General features: G+C 38.0%; 3 protein-coding genes across 3 annotated transcripts; 2 read left to right on the forward strand and 1 right to left on the reverse strand.

Moving 5' to 3' along the window:
- The first annotated feature begins 1,253 nt into the window (after nucleotides 1–1,253).
- On the forward strand, nucleotides 1,254–2,612 carry LOC113737710 (F-box protein CPR1-like). The gene has a single exon (XM_027264892.1). It carries the CDS (start codon nucleotides 1,254–1,256, stop codon nucleotides 2,610–2,612), a length of 1,359 nt encoding a protein of 452 aa, XP_027120693.1.
- Nucleotides 2,613–8,904: 6,292 nt separating this feature from the next.
- On the forward strand, nucleotides 8,905–10,096 carry LOC113737711 (F-box/kelch-repeat protein At3g23880-like). Its single transcript, XM_072083948.1, has 4 exons — nucleotides 8,905–9,101; nucleotides 9,204–9,350; nucleotides 9,425–9,577; nucleotides 9,691–10,096. The coding sequence occupies exons 1-4, from the start codon at nucleotides 8,905–8,907 to the stop codon at nucleotides 10,094–10,096; spliced, it is 903 nt and encodes a 300-aa protein (XP_071940049.1).
- A 6,202-nt stretch (nucleotides 10,097–16,298) lies between these two features.
- LOC113737712 (uncharacterized) lies at nucleotides 16,299–17,891 on the reverse strand. Its single transcript, XM_027264895.1, has 2 exons — nucleotides 17,443–17,891; nucleotides 16,299–17,298 (listed from the first exon to the last, which is right to left on the reverse strand). Exons 1-2 carry the CDS (start codon nucleotides 17,889–17,891, stop codon nucleotides 16,299–16,301), a joined length of 1,449 nt encoding a protein of 482 aa, XP_027120696.1.
- Nucleotides 17,892–20,103: the final 2,212 nt, after the last annotated feature.

Below are 20,103 nucleotides of genomic sequence, written 5' to 3' on the forward strand. Positions count from 1 at the left end.
GAAGGCAAAAAGGGAAAGTTTCTACAAAGGTTGGATAGAAATGGAAAGCTTTAATTGAATAATTGAAAAAGAAAGGAAACCAAAGTAAGATCAAAACAGGAAGACATATTCATAGATAACACTTCCTCTGTCCCATAAAAATATGCTCATTTTTCTTTTACATTTGTCTTATAAGCCGTTTTTTTGTCAATTTACTAATATGCCTAAATTTAATATACATTGTTATAAGCAATTTCATATTTTATTATTCATTTTGGTCAAGTTTATAACTTTGACTTGGTTGAAACTTGCATTGAAAAACTAAAGAGTAATAAATTCAAAGAATGATTTAGTAACGTGAACCATGTACTTCGGATAAGTCGTCTAATATTAAAAGAGGGGTGTGCTAGGAAAGTATTAAGTAAAAATAATGGCTTCAACTATATTAGCTAACACTTTTTATTCTGTACAAAAAATAGAATCAGGTCTATCTTTACGAGACGAATGGAGTAATAACAAGATTACAAAGTTTGATAAAGGATCACTGAATTCTAGGATGAATACTTTTTCACTCGTAAGACTGAGAAAAAGTTCTCATGAAGATAAATTTGGCCATTCTAATCGTATCTTTTTCCAGAAGTCATTTGTGGGGTTGCGAGGGATAGATCATAGAAGTGAATCATAAAGAAAGTTGCTTAATGATATATACTTATTTGACTCAAGTTCTACGAGGTGTATATTTGTACATTGTCAATCTTTTGTTGTCATTTGCTCCTTCAATCGAGAAGATTGCCCTGTACTCATGCCCAGTACCATTAGCTTAAATTCCACAACAATAAAACTTGTCTTAAATCCATTAATGTCTCTCTATCTATTGTATGTATATGTATTGGAACATGTTTAGTAGAATAATAATAGGGGCAGCATGTTAATATCGTTTGTAGAAAAAGAATCTTAATTTTCCCCAAGCTGAAAAAGGGTTGTAGAAATAGAGTTGTAGACAAATTGAAATTACTACCTGATTCATATCTCTTAGTATTTTATACCCTTTAAGATTCTGATAGTTACGGTCTCCTTAGCACTCCAAAGTTCATCGTAATTAATCAATGGTACCGTGAAAGAGTTCCACGTAAAATAAAATAGGCTTCTCCTGAAGGAATAGTGAATGCAACGGGAAAACCCCTAAACCCAAGATCGCATCTTCTTGTTTACAATTAACAGTATAATCTCCTCTCCTTCACAGCAGCACTAAATTCCATTAGCATTCTCACTCCATGGGACAAAAACTAAGCAACAAACGTCAAAAAACCACACCTCAAGATGATCTGCAATGCACCTCTTCCTCTACTTCCGACAATGGTCATCTCATCAGCTCTACTTTATACCGAGCTTCATCGCCTGGTGATGATAATCTCTTTAACTCTTGTTCAAACCAAGATTTGGACACGTTACAACGAAGTGTAACCAGCATACCTGATGATCTCATGATTGAAATCCTCTCACGGCTTCCTGTTAAATCCCTGTTGAAGTTCAGGTGTGTATCGAAATCTTTGCTTGCGTTAATGTCAAGTCCCGATTTCATCAGAACCCATGTGAGGAAAAATAATGAGAACATCAACCATAGGGTCATATGTTGTGTTCATTGTGACGAGTTTGGTGGTTCTGATCTCAAGGAATTCCCTCTGAAATCAGCTTTGAATGAACCAGTAACTCGAGCTACCGACATTGACTATCCCAAGGGGTACGACAAAATTGGATCATTCAAAATTGTGGGTTCTTGCAATGGCTTGGTTTGCGTTACTTTTCCTAAAAAAAGATCAAAAAATGGTGAGTTAGGAATTCTTCTCTGGAATCCATCCATGAAAAAGTACAGAAAATTGCCCAAGTTTGACACTAAGTTGAACAGTACTATTTGGCACAGTTGGTTTGTGGCATGTGGATACGGCTACGATGAGTCTAATGATGATTACAAAGTAGTTGCAATGTTAAGTGTCCGCTATCGGCAACCAGAAGGAGTGACTATGAAAGAAGATACTGTGACTAAGATGTACAGTCGTAAGACTCACACTTGGGAGGAAATTGAGAATTTGAAGGATGGGATTCCGATTAACGAGCTGGGTAATTTTGCTAGTGGGAGGCTCCATTGGTTGACGAGTACTACTATGCCTAGACGGTTTCATACCAAGCACAACATTCATAGCTATGCCTTAGTCAGTGAGACTGAAGGAGACTTGAAAATTGTAAGTATTGATTTGGAAAGTAAGATGTTTGGCGTGGTGGAGTATCCAGAACATGAAAAGAGCAATAGCTACTGTGCATTAGGGATCGCTGGAGGACGTCTCTGCCTTGTTCGCACCTATGAAAGTCGTGTGATGGATATTTCGGTTATGAAGGAGTATGGAGTGAAAGAATCTTGGACTAAAGTTGCTTCTGTTAATTATCCTGAGCATATTGTTGCCAAATTATATCGTCAACCTTTTGGCTGGCAGAACAACGGTGGACATATGCTTAAGCTTGAGAAATTCTTGGTACTTTATGACTCAGAAGATGATTCAATTAGGTTTCCAATCATTGGAAATTTTGGACTTGTTCGATGGGTCGATACTTATGCTGAAAGCTTGGTTTTGCCTTGAGCCTTTCACCCTGTTCAGGCTGTTGAAACCTCGTGCCTTTCAGCCTGTTGAAAGGCAAAGGAAGGCAAAGGAACAGAAAACGAAAGAGGAGGACCAGACTATCATCTTCTACTTATTAGTGGTAATTTCTGTCCTTCCTTCAGCAATTAAGTTGACTACTAAGGATTTATGGCTTAATTTTGTTTCCTGATGGAAGACCACAAGAAAATTATGTTCAATAATATATTTTCTGATTATTAATTTCGTGAATGACAAAATGAATATGTATAGAAGAGCCACCTCTTGACTGATTGATGGCTCTGATATTTGTGACTTTCTTTGGCTCTAGGTGTTGCTTGAAAATTTTCTTTGGTGATGAACTAGGCAGCAAGCTCATGAGCTTGTTTTTATTTCACTAGAGATGTGTAGGTCTTATCATGCATGTTGGGACATTTTACTGCACAAATTTCACAGGCACTGCAAAAGAACTAGTGTTACGGGAATGCAAAACAATCTGATATTACTGAAACATTCTTTCACTCTGTTTGCGAAGCAGGATTGCAGAAGGCAAAAGGGATTAAAATTGGCGCTCTTGGCCAACAGTTGTACTTGACTTCAATGTCCACAGTAAAGTTTTGATGAATTTTTTTTGGGAAGTTTGTAAAAGTTTGTTGGAACATTTCCAAGGGTTTGTATCAGTAGCTGCTATTTTTGCTGGTGCTTGAATAATGAGCAGTGACATAGTAAAAGGTCATGCTCATAGCTGTCCCGCAAGAGCTATACGTTTCTGTTAAGCAGTTACTGGTCTTAGCCAGAATAAATTCTGAAACTTTATTATGCAGGCGTGATCTCTTTTATATTTTGCAATCTTATGATCCTGAGAGGGTTTTATAAAAAATTTTACATTTAACAACAAAAAGTGGTCTAACTTTTCATGAGTCTTATTTGCATGTTCAGTCTACTCCTTTTTTTTTTTGAAAGACTCGATAACGAAAAATATTCTGCCTTTTGATTGGATTATTGTTGCTTATTTACTGCACTTTTGGGTTTTTTTAATTTTTTTCGTTGGGCTGTGGGGAGGAGAATATGGGGGTGTGAAGTTTGAGGTCTGTATCAAGTCAAAACCTACAGAACCAGTTATACACAGAATTTACCACTAAAATGCTATATTCATCAAACAAAATGAGAGAATGAAACCTTCTTGGAAGGATGTCAAAAAACAAAAACAATAACAAAGACTATCAAACATCTAATCTGTTGCAGATATTACACCTAAAAGATTAATTTCTGCAGGCTTTTACATTATTGGCAAGAAGTTGATCCAAAGTGATGTTTTGAAGGATATATTTGCTTGATTTATTCTTTTTTAAACACAAACTAAAGTAAATAAAAACATCATGGAATAGCTTACCCTTTTTTTTTTGTTATTAGAAAAAATTGTTGGGGAGGACATTGGAGGAAACACAAAAGTAAAGAAGCCCTAATCTTTTTGTTGGATATATTAGGCCAAGAATTGAGAGGAATATTTGGAGACAAGGTAGCTTCAATTGTTTCTTTCTTTTATTTCTTTCACTCTCTCTTACAGTGGTTTGGAGTTTACAAGGTCTTTTTATACTTGTAAATGATCATTCTAGACACATAGGGAAGTATTCCAGCCACACAACAACTCTCTTAATTTCCATCATTCTAGAGAACATTCCAATTATCTAGAGAGCATTCCAACATTCTAGATACATAGAGAACATTCCAACTATCTCATTAATCAAGCTAATTGATTCAGCACATTATTCAACACTTTTTCAAGCTAAAAAAGTGGTGGAGAACTTTAGTTGTACACGGACTGTTATTACTGTTATTACTATCTGATGCATGTCCCTTAGTATTATATACCATCACAAATTCTGATTTCTGATGCATATACCAGGAAAGAGTTCATATAAAATAGGTATGCCCTGAAGGATAAGAAATTCTACTTAACCCAAGATCTTATCTTCTTGGTTACATTAAACATTTATCTGCTCTTCCTCACAGCAGTACCGAATCACATATGACTTTAGCACCATGGGACAAATACCAAGCAGAAAACGTCAGAAAACCACCTATAAAGATCATCTGCAGAGCACCTTTTCCTCTAATTCAGACAATCATCTTCTCATGATTTCTACTTTTAACCAAGTCTCGGACAAGTTATCAAATATTTCAACGAACATGCTTGATGATCATCTACTTACTCCAAACCGAGACTACCTGCCTGATGATCTCTTGATTGAAATCCTCTCGAGCCTTCCAGTTAAAACCCTGTTGAGGTTGAAGTGTGTGTCGAAATGTTGGCTAGTGTTAATCTCAATTCCTAATTTCATCAACGCCCATGTTAGGAAAAATATTGAGAACTTGCACCATAATGTTATAGGTCAAGATAATTAGCCCAACTAGGATTCTGTTCTCATAGAGATTCCTCTCCAATCAGTGTTCAATCTACCAGTTACACGAGCTACCAGAGTTGACTACCCAAGGAGATACGACAGATATTATATTTGTTGCAAAAGCATAAATGTTACTATAATTGACAACAATTTAATAACATTATTCAAACAGTCTTTTCCTCTGTTTATGAAGCAGGATTGCAGAAGGCAAAAGGGATTAAAATGGATGCAACTTTGGTAAACCGTTCTACTTGACTTCAACGTCAACAGCAAAGTTTGGCGAACTTATTTTGGGCCAGTATGTAAAACTTTGTTGCAGCAGCTCAAGGATTAGTATTAGTTGCTGCTATTTTTGATTATGCTTGAAAGTACCCCTATTATAGTGAGTAATGATGAGGCAAAATGTTCATAATGGTACCACTATCTTTATCTGGCAATAGCTATACCTTTCTGTTACCAGTTATTCATCTTAGTTAGAATAATGTTGTGAGATTTTATTAACCAGGTATAATGTGGTTTAGTTTTTGCCATCTAAATATCTGATGGGATTTTACCAAAAACTTTACATTCAAAGAAAAGTGGTTTAACTTTCCATTGGACCATTAGTTATTGCATGTTTTACTGCATTTTTTTTCGGGAGAGGCTCCAGGGATTGGTAGAATCTATGTAGTATATAGTTGTACAAAATTGTCAATTTATTGTAGTACATATCTTCTATTGGACTTGCAATTTCAACAGCTTGAACCTAGTTTTTACATGCTACATATCTTCTCTCTTCTGTTTCAAGTGGAAAAAAAATTTGGAGTGGGTTAAGAGTTTTAACGCGACTATTTTGGTGTATATGGTTGTTATATCTATCATGGGCTCATGATTTGATATATGCTTATATTACCACATATTCGGCATAAATTTTGTTCTTATAGACCAAATCTTAAATAAATACACTTTTTTTGTATTTGTTCATCAAATTTTGATGAAGTACAAAAATTGGATGTAATTGCATCTAATAACTATAATTAATTAATTATACTTCCCCCAAGTTTGGAATAGTACAAGTGTGTGTTTAGTTTTGGACTTCAGGCAAAAGGGTTGTTACTTGCCCCGAATTTTCATGGCTTACCCCCAAGGTTTGTAAAATTGGGATCCTACATAGGATCGATTTTAGTTTCATAGAATCGAATCGTAGGATCGTAAGATCCCACCAAAAGCTCCTAAATTTACTAAATTAATGAATTTGAGATTCATATACCATTTTGTACATCCTAAAAGATATCAAATAAATAAGTTACTCATAAATATATAACATTTTTTATTTATTGTCTGACAAGTAATAAAAAAGAGAACATAAACAGTTATTTGTCATAATTTCAAGTCTTAAAACCAAATGCTTTACAGTTTACACAATCATAATTTCAAATATAAAATAATCATCAACCTCCACAAATACTAAAAAGCCAAACATCCAAATCCAAGATTTTCAAGATCAAAATTAACTACTAAAATGTCATCTGTCAACATTTAAACTATTCTAAGCAGTGGGATAAGAAGCCTGGCTGGCGATCCACAAAGGCTACAATATCAAAAATAAGATCAACATAATAAAAAAATGTCTACTTATAAATTGAAACAACAGAATTTTTAACAAGTAGGAAACAAAATAATAATCTATGTGAGTTGAAGCACTCTGTGTTTGGTAACTGCAAATTTCACTTGATGACATTTAGACAAATCAACGTTATAAAGAGGTAGACAAATCAAAATCATGTTGTTGAAACTGAAAAGATCCAATCGGACAATTGAAAAGATCCAAAAACAAAAACAAAAAAGAAGAAGAAAGAAAATGGTGTCAAATTAGGACATTCAAAGCCAGAATAGTAAGTGCAAACCTGTGTAGAATTTGAATCAAATTCTTCCCATTGTTCAAATGTTGGTACTTGGTATTTGGTAAAAGCCGTAGCGATATCATCTTGTTGGTTGGAGCTACAGCGGTGGAGAAGAAGTGAAAACTGAAAAGTGAAGGATGAAGTAAAGAATGAATAAATGAGTCAATGACAGAGGACTGAGGACTGAGTAGAGGAGAAGAATAGGAGTTTTTTTTGAATTTTTGAAGCAAAAATTGTTAAAAAATTGTAATTAAAGACTGCAATTCTTTGATAAATTACGAACCTACCACAAATGTTTTCATTTACTTGCAAAATGGATTCTCGTATTTCACAAATTTGCAAAAAATTGTAAGATCGAGGTAGGATCGTGGGATCGTACGATCCTACACGATCCTACTCAATCCTACGTAGATTAATACAATTTGCGATTCTGAATATGATCCGGATCGATTTTGGTTATCCGGATCAACACTGCTTATAGCCCAAATCAAGTTGCGAGATTGATCTTGGACCCATGTTTTGGTTAATTGGACTAAAGTCCTTGGAAATTGTGGAGGAGTTGAACTTTGGCCCTTGCAACATTTCAATTGGCATTTAAACCACTATTTCACGTTCATTGACCAAAATACCCACGTAACTTAAATTTTAGAGTCAGTTCATTTTCCTTTCTTCCCTTTCCATTTTATACATTTTTATTCCACTAAACTCGTCAATCATAAGTACAGCAAACAAGACTTAGCCTCTTTTTATTGTTTTTTGGGTATCACTCTACCAAAAAATAAATAAATAAAAAGAAGCAAAGCTTGTATGTCATATCTCTCTACATTTTCTTCAATTATCACAATGTTTGGCTCTAAATTATATATCCATATATAGGTTGGAAATTTGGAATAGCATAAAACAATTTCAGTGTTTAAGTGAGTGAAGGAGATCATAAAGATCGAGGAAAAGGGAATGTAATATGTTAGTGTTAAAGATAAATAAATATTCAATCCATTCGACACATCTTTTATATATATAAACATTCATATTGAAATACAGCACTACAAGTGGATGACAAAAGGAAGGAGTAATGAAAATAACAAAGACAAATAAAAAAAAAGAAAAAAAAATGAAGAATGAATGTTGGATATAAACAATGCCCTTTTTGTCGAAGAACTTTAAATGTAGGGCTAAATGCCTATTTGAAAACTGAAAAGTTAAAAGGCAAAGTAGTGCCTAGTTTGGAAACGGCAACCAAACCAAAATTAAAATTGATATTAGCATTTTCAAATTAGTTTTTGAATTGGAATGTGAGAGACAAAAATAGTAGTGCAAATATCACTTCTCAAAAGTTAAAAAAGGGGGGTTGGGGATTTCAACCTTATATTTAGAGATGTTAAATGGACTAACTACTCATAAGCTCGACTTTATTAGATTCGTATAAGCTCAAGTTCAGCTTGTTCGTTTAACTAAATGAGCTGAGTTCATACATCAAATTAAGTTCGTTGTCTAAGTGAGTTGAGTTGAGCTCGCAAATAGTTCGTTTAAATTCGTTTAGCCTCGTTTATACATTTATTTAGGCTAGTATACCCAATTTTTCTTAGTAACTATATAAATTTAGCCTACCTTGATGGCTTAGGATTTTGTTTTGTTTAAAAAATTAAGAACCTTTTGTAATTTTCTCATTCGGTAGGTTAATTAAATTGATTAAAATTTTTAAGTCATAAAATTGTATAAGATATTCAAGTACAAATAGATTAATTAAATTAAATAAAATTAATTGTATAAGATATTCAAGTACATTTGAATTTCTTTTTTTGAGCTCAACTCGACTCGACTCATTTAGACTCCGTATACATTTCTAGCATCTGAAACTCAATTGGTTGAATATGTAGACTGTACTTCTCAATTCGTCCAAAGATTCAAACCCAATCTCAGTAATGTTTGCTCTGCACAGCAATAATCTCAAACTCAAATCAAAAGCAAAAGCCGACTATCAAGCTTCAACAAAATCACCTGTCAACAATGGAGATGGAAGAATCTTCTGCTTCTGCTCCTAATTCAAACCAATTACAGGAGAAGCAGCCAGTCCAAGAAATCCCAACCATCAATTTCGTCCCTGATGAAGTCCTTGAGGACATCCTCACGAGGCTTCCAGTCAAGTCCGTCCTGAGGTTCAGGTGCGTTTCAAAATCCTGGTTTGCCTTAATCTCTAGCCAGCAGTTCATCATAGCCCATCTTGACAAATCATCAAAGAACGATGATTACAATCATCATAAGCTTTAACTGAGTGCTGATAATGCCTTCAAGAATTGCTCTTTTAGTGCTGCATTGAGTTCAGCCATCACTGCCACTGCCGAGACAACTCCAACCAATATCGATCATCCCATGAGATTCGATCGCGGTAGTATGCCTTATATTGTGGGCTCTTGTAATGGTTTGGTGTGTCTTAAAATTCCTAGAAAGCAACTGTATTTATGGAACCCAGCAACTAGAAAATTGAAACAGTTGCCTAAGTTTTGTAAAAAGTTGTACATTTGTTTAGTTGTTATGGTTTTGGATATGATGAGTCTAATGATGATTACAAAATAGTTGCCATTTCCCTTGTGAAAGTTTCTGATGCTATGGGTAAAAAAATTCGGGTTGAGGTTTATAGTCTCAAAACTGATTCGTGGAGGAGGATTGAGGTAACATTAAGGTGAATGGTATTGACGCATGTGGTAATTTTGTGAATGGAAAGCTCTATTGGGTCTGGAATCGCATTCCTAGCTGTCATGATGGGCGGTAAATTCTTACTTTTGATTTGTCGAGTGAGACATTTGGAGAGGTGGAAAAGCCAGCACACAGAGTGGCTTCAGCAGAGTGGACTTTACAAGTTTTAGGGGGGCACCTATGTTCGTCTTGTTATCATGGAGGCAGTTGCAAGGATGTTTGGAGGATGGAGAAGTATGGTGTTAAAGAGTCTTGGACTAAAGTGCTGTCGATTCCTAATCTGAGTGGCCCTAATGGTGGGATTTCCGGGCAAGCTATTTTTCTATCAAAGGAAGGAGAAATTGTGTGTAAATTTCGGGAAGTTTTAGCCCTTTACGATCCAAAACATAATACTCACGTGCATCTGCGAATTACTAATTTGGGAGCTCTTTCACAAGTAAATGTGTATGTTGAGAGCCTGGTTTTGCCTAATGCTGTTGAAGGGGTACCAGTGCACTGGGCTTGAAACTGTTAAAAAAGGTGCTGATGATTATCTGTTGAACATTACTTGATAGTGGTGATTGATTTTCTGTCTTCTATAATTACAGTCAGCTTTTAGATCTTTATGGTCTGATTTCCTGATTTATGATTTAAGATCCTATCTGCACATGTTGGTACATTGTCTTTCGCTGCTTGATCTGCAAAAAGTTTTGGTTGATATTCTTTTACTTTTGAATTGGAGAATTTTTACTGGCAAAATTATGCATATAGCTCCAGATTTCAGGTTGCCGGAAATTTTTGCACTTATTTCTTAGACTACACGAGGATAAGAGATTTCTTTTTAACTTCTAGCCATGTGTTTAATCTATTACGGATCTGCTTTTGTCTGTGGAGTACTTGATTATTGATCAAGTTATATGTGACATCTTCTATTTTTTTTTTCAAGGAAACTGCCAAGTGTATTACCTGAAATTTGGTGTTGTGCCTTAATTTTTAACTAAAAAGTATTTCATTATGTATTTATAGTGCATCATTGGACCTCTTGTAAGTTAATATTAATCTGAGTATTATCAGCAAGAACACATTTGAAACATGACTTTGCTTGTCTTACTTGTATATCTTGTTTGTGCATTTTATGGTATCATGCAGTTCCTCACTTGACTTGGGTTGCATTCCATGTAAACCTGGTTTATGTATTTTATGGTACCATGCACCTCCTTGCTTAATTATCTGTTGTTTTCACCAATCGTTGCTTCAGAAAGCAAACAGACTGGCTTTAGATTTGATGATGCACACAGAGATACATATTCAGATGAAATAGTCTCAACCACTAAGACCACGTTGTTCCTCATTTGAAAAATTCCCTGCCACCAGAATTACTTCATTTCATTTGAATCTATTCAAGTGAACGATTCGATCAGCTATAGATTCAAGTGAACGATTCGATCAGCTATAGTGTTAGAATTGTCAGATCTTTCATGTGAAGTCTTTAGCTATTATTTGCTTATAAGAATGCATGAACATCATAAATCGATAAGCAATATTACTTTGTTGGAGTTAATGATCTCATCATTGTTTGCAGGTCCTAATTTGTTTTAGGCTATCCAAACAGGGGAAACAAATGGTAAAGAAAGATTAACTTTTGCCAGACAGAAATGCTCTAGTCCTATCCAAACAGGGAAAACAAATGGTGGCTACAACTTGAACCACTTCAAAAAACTATTCAATTTCCTCTCACTAAGTAGAGGGTTTCTCACTCTAAGTAGATGTGCTCTCTCTTGGGTTAGGAGCTTCTTTACCTTTTTGGTGGGAAAAGGCAGACAACTTAAACTTTTTCAAACACTCTGTTTCAAACACACATAATCCCGCTTTTTATCAATAGGTAGTTCTAAGATGGATGATTCATCACCTCTGTCAGAAATTATGCAACCGATACTAATAACTCACTGAGATACGTTTTGCATGGTTAGAAGTAGCTGAAGCGACACAAGCTCCACAACTTGAGTAAGCTTTTGCCAGGTATAATGCGGCTCTGTGCTCCCATCTTTCCTTTGTACTCTTAAAGGTAATTGTGATCAGAGCAATTTTTACTTTTTCTCGTTTGTTTTGGGTCTTTACCAGTAAAATCCTTTAGTGTTTCCTTTTGGTTTCTCTGTTTTATGTTGTTATTGGCCTGCTTGTACCCTGTTTTTGACTGTGCCCTCTGCGTGTGAAGTGGGGTTTGCCTATATAGCGAGGGCTGACTGTCCATGGAGGGATATCTTTCAGAACTGCTACAAAAATTCTCCTTGGAGAGGAATGAGCTCTTAGGAGTTGTTTTGGAGGTGGAGGACCTTCAACATGGTGTGAGAGCATGCGTAGATAGTCTCATAGGCAGAGTTATAGGAGAAAAAGTGACTAATTTTATAGGGGTTAAAAGTTTTGTTGCTATGGCATGGGGATATCCGAGGAATATGACTGTGTTGGAACTGGGGCCTAATGTTTTTCAATTTAATATCCCAAATGCTGATGAGAAGGAAAAGATTGTCAATGGGAGGCCTTGGGTGATTGACAATCAAATGTTAGTGCTGAAAAAGTGGACAGAGGGGATAGAGGAAGACTATAATGCCTTTACGATAGCACCTCTTTGGGTGCAACTCTGGAATTTGCCAATTAACTGGCTTTCCAAAGAGGTTGGAAAAAATGTTGGATCAGTGTTCAAAGAAGTCAGAGAGGTGGTAGTGCCTCAATCTGGGGGGAAAGAGGGTAGGCATTTGAAGATATTAGCTCAGGTAGATTTGTCTAAACCTCTTCTTCGAGGCACAGTGGTTAAGATTGCAGGTGTTCTTAAGTGGATTGCTTTTAAGTACGAACGGTGTCCTGATTTTTGCTACAACTGTGGTGTAGTTGGCCATAGTGAGAGATCCTGTAAGGAGAGGAGAGTCCTAGGAGGAGGTAATGTAGAAAACCAATATGGTCCATGGATGAGAGCTGGGAATTATAAAAGTTCACCTCTGAAAAAATCTTATAGGCCTGAAGTGTTAAGTGATAAAAGATACTGGTCCTGTCGAAATGGAGAATTGATTGAGCAGGAACGAGGTAGGTCTACATTGGCTAAATGCCTGCTGGAAATGCTCAAGACCAATGTGAATGGAGGTGATAGCAATCAGGAGCTAAGAAAGGATAGAGCAGATGATAGGATTGTGAAAGATACAGGCACATCTACATATGTAAAAGATAGTAAGGATGTTCCTCAAGGTAATCAGGAGAAACGTTTGAACCCAGATGAAAGGAACTCTAATTTATCTCTGGTGCATCAGGTTGTAGAAGAAGGTAAAGATCCACAGGAGGTTGATAAGATGGAGGAGGATAGAGAGGTTGAGATACTGAGCCAAACTCAGATTCATGAACTGGGAACTAAGGAGGAGTCAGTAGGAACTCTTGTGCTTTGCCAGGAAAGCCATTGTGCTGAAAGGGTGGAGGCAGAGATAGATATGAAAGCCAAGAGAACTTTTAGGAAGTTGAAATCCCCAACCAGAACTAGGAAACCTTTGAGGGAGTTAAATGGTAGAGGGGATAATCAGATGATGGTTGGGAAGAGGAAGTGCCTGATTAGGGATGAAGAGATGGAAGATGCCAACTCTGCGCTAGTTCAATGGAAAAAAAACTAAAGCTATGGAGGAACTGTACTCTACTAATATGAGGGGAGAGGAGGAGGGGTCCTTCCTTAAAGGGGCCCCCAAAGGAGAATGAGAGTCATGGTGTGGAACTGTCAAGGGCACAAGGAGTGGGGAGCCCCTTGACAGTTCCCCAGCTGAGGGAGGTGAATAACCTCTCCTCTCCAAGTTTGATTTTTTTAAGTGAGACTAAGAATAGGAAACCAGTGCTTGATAGGATAGCTAGGGGTCTCAGGTTTGATAATTCTGTAGTAGTTGAAGCTATGAATAGAGCAGGTGGCATGACTTTGTTTTGGACTAAGGATATACACATTCTAGAAGTGAACACTACTGCCTTCATGATAGAGGCCAAAATTGAAGACAGTGACACTCAAATTACTTGGTGGTTTGTAGGTTTATATGCCAATTGTGACCAGATGATAAGAAGGGAGCAATGGAGGGTGCTTAGTAGGAGGAAAAGGTTATGAGGAGCGAGGTATTTGATAGCTGGGGACTTCAATGACATTTTATCTAATGAGGAAAAGTGGGGAGGAGTAGCTAGAGAGTAGAGGAGTTTTAGGGACTTTAGGGATTTCGTTGATCATAATAACTTAATAGATATTGGTTTTGAAGGTCAACCTTGGACGTGGAGCAATCACCGGAATGATGATAGTGAAATCAGGCAACGTCTGGATAGGTGCCTTTGTAGTGTCGATTGGTTCCAAGATTTTGAGGAGGCAAAATGTTAACACTTCGACACTTTTGCTTCTGACCACTTCATGCTTATGCTAGACACTGTCCCGACAACAGATAAGAAAAAAAAAGGTTCTATTTTGACAAGAGATGGCTTCAAAAGGATGGTGTGCAACAAGTGGTTGAGAAAGCCTGGAATAAGGAAGAGCAAGGTTCCAAGATGTTCAAAGTTACTAGAAAGATTAGGAATTGTAGAATTGAACTCTTGAAGTGGAGAAATTCTTTCCAAGCTAACTCTAGGAGTAAAATCAATGCTCTAAAGAAAGATTTGGAGGAAGCTAGGAATTCAGAGGCTGTGACTAGGAGGAAAAATCTGTTTGAAATTAAAGATAAGTTGAGCACTGCCTGCAAGGAGGAAGAAAACTTTTGGAGACAAAAAGCTAGAATTAGTTGGCTTCGGGAGGGGGATAAGAACACCAAGTACTTCCATACCTATGTCAAGGGTAGGAGAGTGTGTAATAGAATCAGAAATTTGCAGAGATGTAATGGTTCTTGGACTAAGAATGAGGATGAGATAGTGAATGAAATTTCTGTTTACTTTAAGGAGTTGTTTAGAAGCGGAGGGAGAGGTGACATGTCTGAAATCCTAGAGGGTATTCCACACTCCATCACTCAGGAGATGAATGCAAACCTGACTAAAGCAGTAGAGGAAAAAGAAATTCAAGATGCTCTCTTTTCCATGAACCCTGAAAAAGCTCCAAGTCAAGATGGGATGACTCCACTATTTTTTCAGAAATTTTGGAGTACCATCAAGAGGGACATTATCTTAGCAATCCAAGCTTTTTTCAGCTCAGGCTTCATGCTTAAATCCATTAACCATATGGTTATATCCCTTATTCCAAAAATCCAGCACCCCACCAACCTAAAGAATTTCAGGCCTATCAGTCTTTGTAATGTGCTCTACAAAATCATCTCTGAAATTTTGGCTAATTGGTTAAAGACTGTCCTGGACAAATGCATAAGCAAGACCCAATCAGCCTTTATGCCAGATAGACAAATATTAGATAATGTAATTGTTGCTCATGAGTACATGCATTACCTAAAAAACAAAAGGTATGGGAAAGATGGCTGCATGGCAATCAAGTTAGATATGATAAAAGTTTATGATAGAGTGGAGTGGCACTTTCTGCAGGCAATGATGGAAAAAATGGGTTTCTGCGATACATGGATTGATTGGATAAGTAGCTGCCTGACAACAGTCAATTATTCCTTCAATTGTAATGGAGAAGCTAAAGGGTTTGTTTCACCAGGAAGGGGCATTCGACAAGGAGATCCACTGTCTCCATACATGTTCTTAATATGTTTTGAGGGATTTTCCAATCTACTAAGGAAAGCTGAAGAGAGCAAGAGGATCTCAGGGGTAAAAATCAGCAGGCAAGGTCCACTACTCACTCATCTTTTCTTCACAGATGACTCACTCATCTTTTGTAAAGCTAACAAGCAAGAGGCAGCTGAGATAATGAAAGTTTTAAAAGTCTATGAAACAGCTTTAGGCCAGCTCATTAACCTTGATAAATTTGCAGTTTTCTTCAGCAAAAATATGGAATGTGAACAGAAAGGACATATATGTCAAATTTAGGAGGGATGATAGAAGCAAGGCAAGGGAAGTATTTGGGTCTCCCTATGATGATTTCCAGAACGAAGGATCAGATTTTTGGTTTTGTACGAGAAAGTATAAAAAAAAGACTTCAGAATTGGAAAAATAAATTCTTGAGCTTAGCTGGAAAAGAGGTCATGTTGAAGGCAGTTGCAATGGCCATGCCTACGTACGTAATGTCATGCTTCAAACTGCCAAGAAAACTTTGCAAAGACATTAGCACTTTGATGTCTAATTTTTGGTGGGGAGAAACTAAGGGAAGAAACAAAATGCACTGGATATCTTGAGACAAAATGGTGGCTCACAAAAACGCAGATGGCCTTGGATTCAAGGATTTGGAAGCCTTCAATAAAGCTCTACTGGGTAAGCAGGTATGGAGGTTCCTAACTAAGCCAAACCTTCTTGTTAGTAAGGTCTTAAAGGCTAAATATTTCCCTCAAGAATCCATTTTACAATGCACCCCTCCTAAGAACGCATCATGGATTTGGCAAGGATTAATGGGAGCAAGAGGTTTACTAGATGAAGGCTTGATCAGGAGAATTGGAAATGGTAGAAGCACGAGAATCTAGGACCACAAATGGATACCAGAGACACTCACGGGGAAGCTAGCTATGTGTAGAACAAGTAACTGTGAGCTGGAAATGGTGGATGAGTTAATATGCCAGCAGAGATGGAACAGGAATATCATATTCAGCAACTTCAACAAAGAAGATGCTGAGAAGATCCTACGTATCCCCCTAAGCCTATCTGGGAGGGAAGATAGCTTCTACTGGTAACGTCTCATTGTCTCCGAGAAATGCATACTTCAAGTGCTTCGGGAGAGGCTTGAGCTCCAACTCAGGTGCCTGCACAATAGAAGGCAACAATTTTGCCTGAGTTTCTGGTACAAAGAGAGAAGTAAGCTCATACCTTGGGGAGAGAGGTGGGAGCGAATGCAATGCTTCAACTGCACGGTATAGCTCATCACTTATTTCTACATCAAGAGTTGCTCCCAACTCGAGATGTTTGGCCAATGCCACTTCCAGTGCATCGCCCCTATTCAATTCAAATGTGTCCTGTACAAGAGGTTCAATAATGCTCAAAGCAAAAACAGAGTTAGCCTCATCCGGGTATTTCATCGCATCAAAAATATTGAAATTTACAATTTCACCATCAAACTCCATCGACAAAGTACCCTCATTCACATCTATTTTCGTCCTAGCAATGCTTAAAAATGGTCTACCTAGCAAAATAGGTGACGGATTTAATGCCTTTTTATCTCCCATATCTAAGACATAGAAATCTGCAGGAAAAACTAACTCATTGACTTGTACCAAAACATCTTCAACTAACCCCTCTGGATAAGCATTGGTACGGTCTGCAAGTTGGATTATAATGCATGTGCCTTTTAATGGGCCAAGATTAAGAGAAGCATAGATTGTCTTAGGCATAACATTAATTGACGCCCCCAAATCCAACATTGCTTTCCTAATTGGAGTACCTCCTATCTTGTAGGGAATGGTGAACATACCTGGGTCTCCACATTTCGGTGGGAGTTTTCTTTGGAGTATAGCTGACACGTTTTCTCCCACCGCTACTCTTTCGTCCCCCCTTAGCTTCCTTTTGTGGGTGCACAAATCTTTTAAAAACTTGGCATATTTCGGTATCTGTTTGATTGCATCCAACAGGGGAATGTTGATCTCCACTTTTCGAAACACATCCAAGAGCTCTTTTTCCTTCTCTACCTTCTTTGTCTTTTCCAACCTGCAAGGAAAAGGGGGTAAGTTAGAGTTAGTAGTGAGTGGAGGGGTGGAGGTTACCTTAGGATTCTCACGAACACGTCCTTCCTCCTCAATTTCCTTTTCTATCTCCTCCTCACTTTTGCTTTTTGAATTTTTCACTTTAGGCCCTTCCAGTTTCTTGCCACTCCTCAGCGTCATGGCACTTACATTCCTGGGATTTACCTCGGGTTGCGATGGCAGTTTCCCGTAAACGTGGGACTCCAAGCGGTTAATGGCAGTTGCCAGTTGGCTTATTCGAGCTTCTTGGTCCTTCTTTTCCGCTTTGGTGTCCTGCTGGAGCTGCGCGGTATTTGCTGCCAAGGATCTGATCTCCTGTTGAAGCTGAGTAGTAGTCGTGGCTAGGCTTTTGACTAGGTCCTCCAAGGAGCTTCCTGAATTGGAGGATGAGGATTGAGATTTTGGTTGCCAAGGCTGGTGGAATCCTGGTGGACGATTCAGGAATGAACTTTGTTGCCTGTTCCCATAACTGAGATTGGGATGGTCCCTCCAACCCGGGTTGTACGTGTTGGAATACGGGTCATACTGCCTGTGGGGCGCGGGCACGCCTCCGGCCATATTTACCTGTTCCGCCCCGTCCTCTTGCAGAATGGGGCACGTATCCGTACAGTGGTCCATACTTGTGCAGATTCCACATACTTTCGCTCACGGCGTGTCTCTCATGGCCAATTACCTGACAGCAGACGTCAACTCTGACAGTTGCTGCTGGATGGATGACGTCTCTACCTCATTGACTCTACGGGTAGGATTGCTCTCACGGAAGCCGAACTGCTGAGAGTTCTCTGCCATGGCTTCAATAAGTTCCCACGCTTCCATCGGTGTCTTGTTCGCCAGGGCTCCTCCACTCGCAGCGTCAATGATACTCCTGCCAGTTGACTGCAGCCCCTCATAGAAGTACTGGATCAACAGTTGTTCACTAATCTGATGCTGTGGGCATCTAGTGCACAATTTGTTGAACCTTTCCCAATAATCGTACAATGACTCTCCGGAGTACTGCTTGATGCTGTATATTTCCTTTCTTAAACTAGCAGCCCGGGATGCGGGGAAATATTTTTCTAGGAATTTCTTTTTCAATTGTGCCCACGTGGTGATACTACCTGCAAGTATGTAGTATAGTCAATCCTTCGCTGCATCCTTGAGAGAGAATGGGAAAGCTCTAAGTCTTATTTGCTCCTCAGTGACCCCGGGAGGTTTCATGCTAGAGCAAACTACTTCGAACTCCTTGACATGTTTGTGGGGTTCTTCACCAGAAAGACCATGGAACGAAGGTAGGAGGTGAATCAACCCCGATTTCAACTCGAATGAGGTATTCTCCGCCAGAGTTGGGAACGTGATGCACAAGGGCTGATGAGTCAGCTCTGGGGTAGCCAGCTCCCTTAATGTCTGGGTGTTGGCCATGCTAAATTCGTCTTCTATTGACTCGTTTGTAGAAAATATGCGCCCTTCTTTTCGTCTCTTGGTCTCTTGCCTTCGCCTACGCGCTGCCTTCTCAACCTCAGGATCGTATACCAACTCACCTGTACGAGATGAATGGGGCATAAACTAGCAAAAATACCAAGAGAAAAATAAAGGAAAAATAATAATAATAATAATAATAATAAATAATAAAAAAAACTGAATTAAAAAAGAAACAAATAAATCAAATGCCAGTCCCCGGCAACGGCGCCAAAAATTGACAGGGTGTCAACCTGTACAATAATAAATACCTCCTCGAGAAAAATACAAATTTTGTATATAGCGGTGAGTAGGGTCGAATCCACAGGGATTGGGGATAATTCGTTTCTTTTAGAGTTCAAAGTATGGGGGATTTTGGGATTAAGTGCCAATTAAACAAATTAAATGCAGGAAGTAATTAATTCAAAAAAATAATTAAGAGAAGTTCTAGCCAAGGGTACACTTCAGAAATGGTTCATGCACTGATCATTGATGCAGAAATAATTTCAACATTTAGTAATAGATTAGTTATAGTTGTCATGCACGCGATAAACAACCAACCCTTCCTTAATTTCTCGATAGCTAAGGTACGACCGTTAGCTATTTCTCTAACCCAAAAATAACCCTAGGTACGACCGTAGGATTTAATTTTTAGATTGCATTATTAATTAGAAAGGCCCAACCCTAGCTAACAAACACGCTACGAGGGTTTATTTAAGCTAGATCACATGTTCCCCTGACATAAACTCAATTACGCCAGTTGCTACAAAGACAGAGATAACGAACAATTACGGATTCAATTACCTCTAGTTAGCAAAATAGCCTATATGAATAATTAATTATTGCGCACTAACTAATCATACACAAGGCTATAGCGATTAAAAGCAAGGAACATGTAAATATCAATAACTGAAGAAAACAATTAACAATGGTTTAGATCTCACAGTATTAGTTGAACCAATTCATCAGTTGCTCCCTTGACTAGAATTAGGGGTTTAGCCCTCCATTAAGGGAGGACAAACCACGCGCGGAGAATTGGAAATGGTTTGCAACTCGATTCTCCCGCTTCGGTCCACCACAGAAGGAAAAAGCACGAGGTTGTATTGCTCTCAATTGTCTCTCACAAGGCAGGCGTGAGAGAGGATCTGATGCCCTATTTCAATCCTGGTCAAAGCCCAGTGAAGAGCTATCACCAAGGTCAACCGTTGTGGCTCTTGTTTTCTTCTCCCAATTGTTAAGTGGAAACATACGAGAGATTGCTTTTTGTTTTCCAATTCAATTCACACAAGGTAGGACAGCCAAAAGCAAAGTCAATAATGGCGGCTCAATTGCTTTC

The sequence above is a fragment of the Coffea arabica genome, chromosome 3e, assembly GCF_036785885.1.
Source record: "Coffea arabica cultivar ET-39 chromosome 3e, Coffea Arabica ET-39 HiFi, whole genome shotgun sequence".
NCBI lineage: Eukaryota > Viridiplantae > Streptophyta > Magnoliopsida > Gentianales > Rubiaceae > Coffea > Coffea arabica.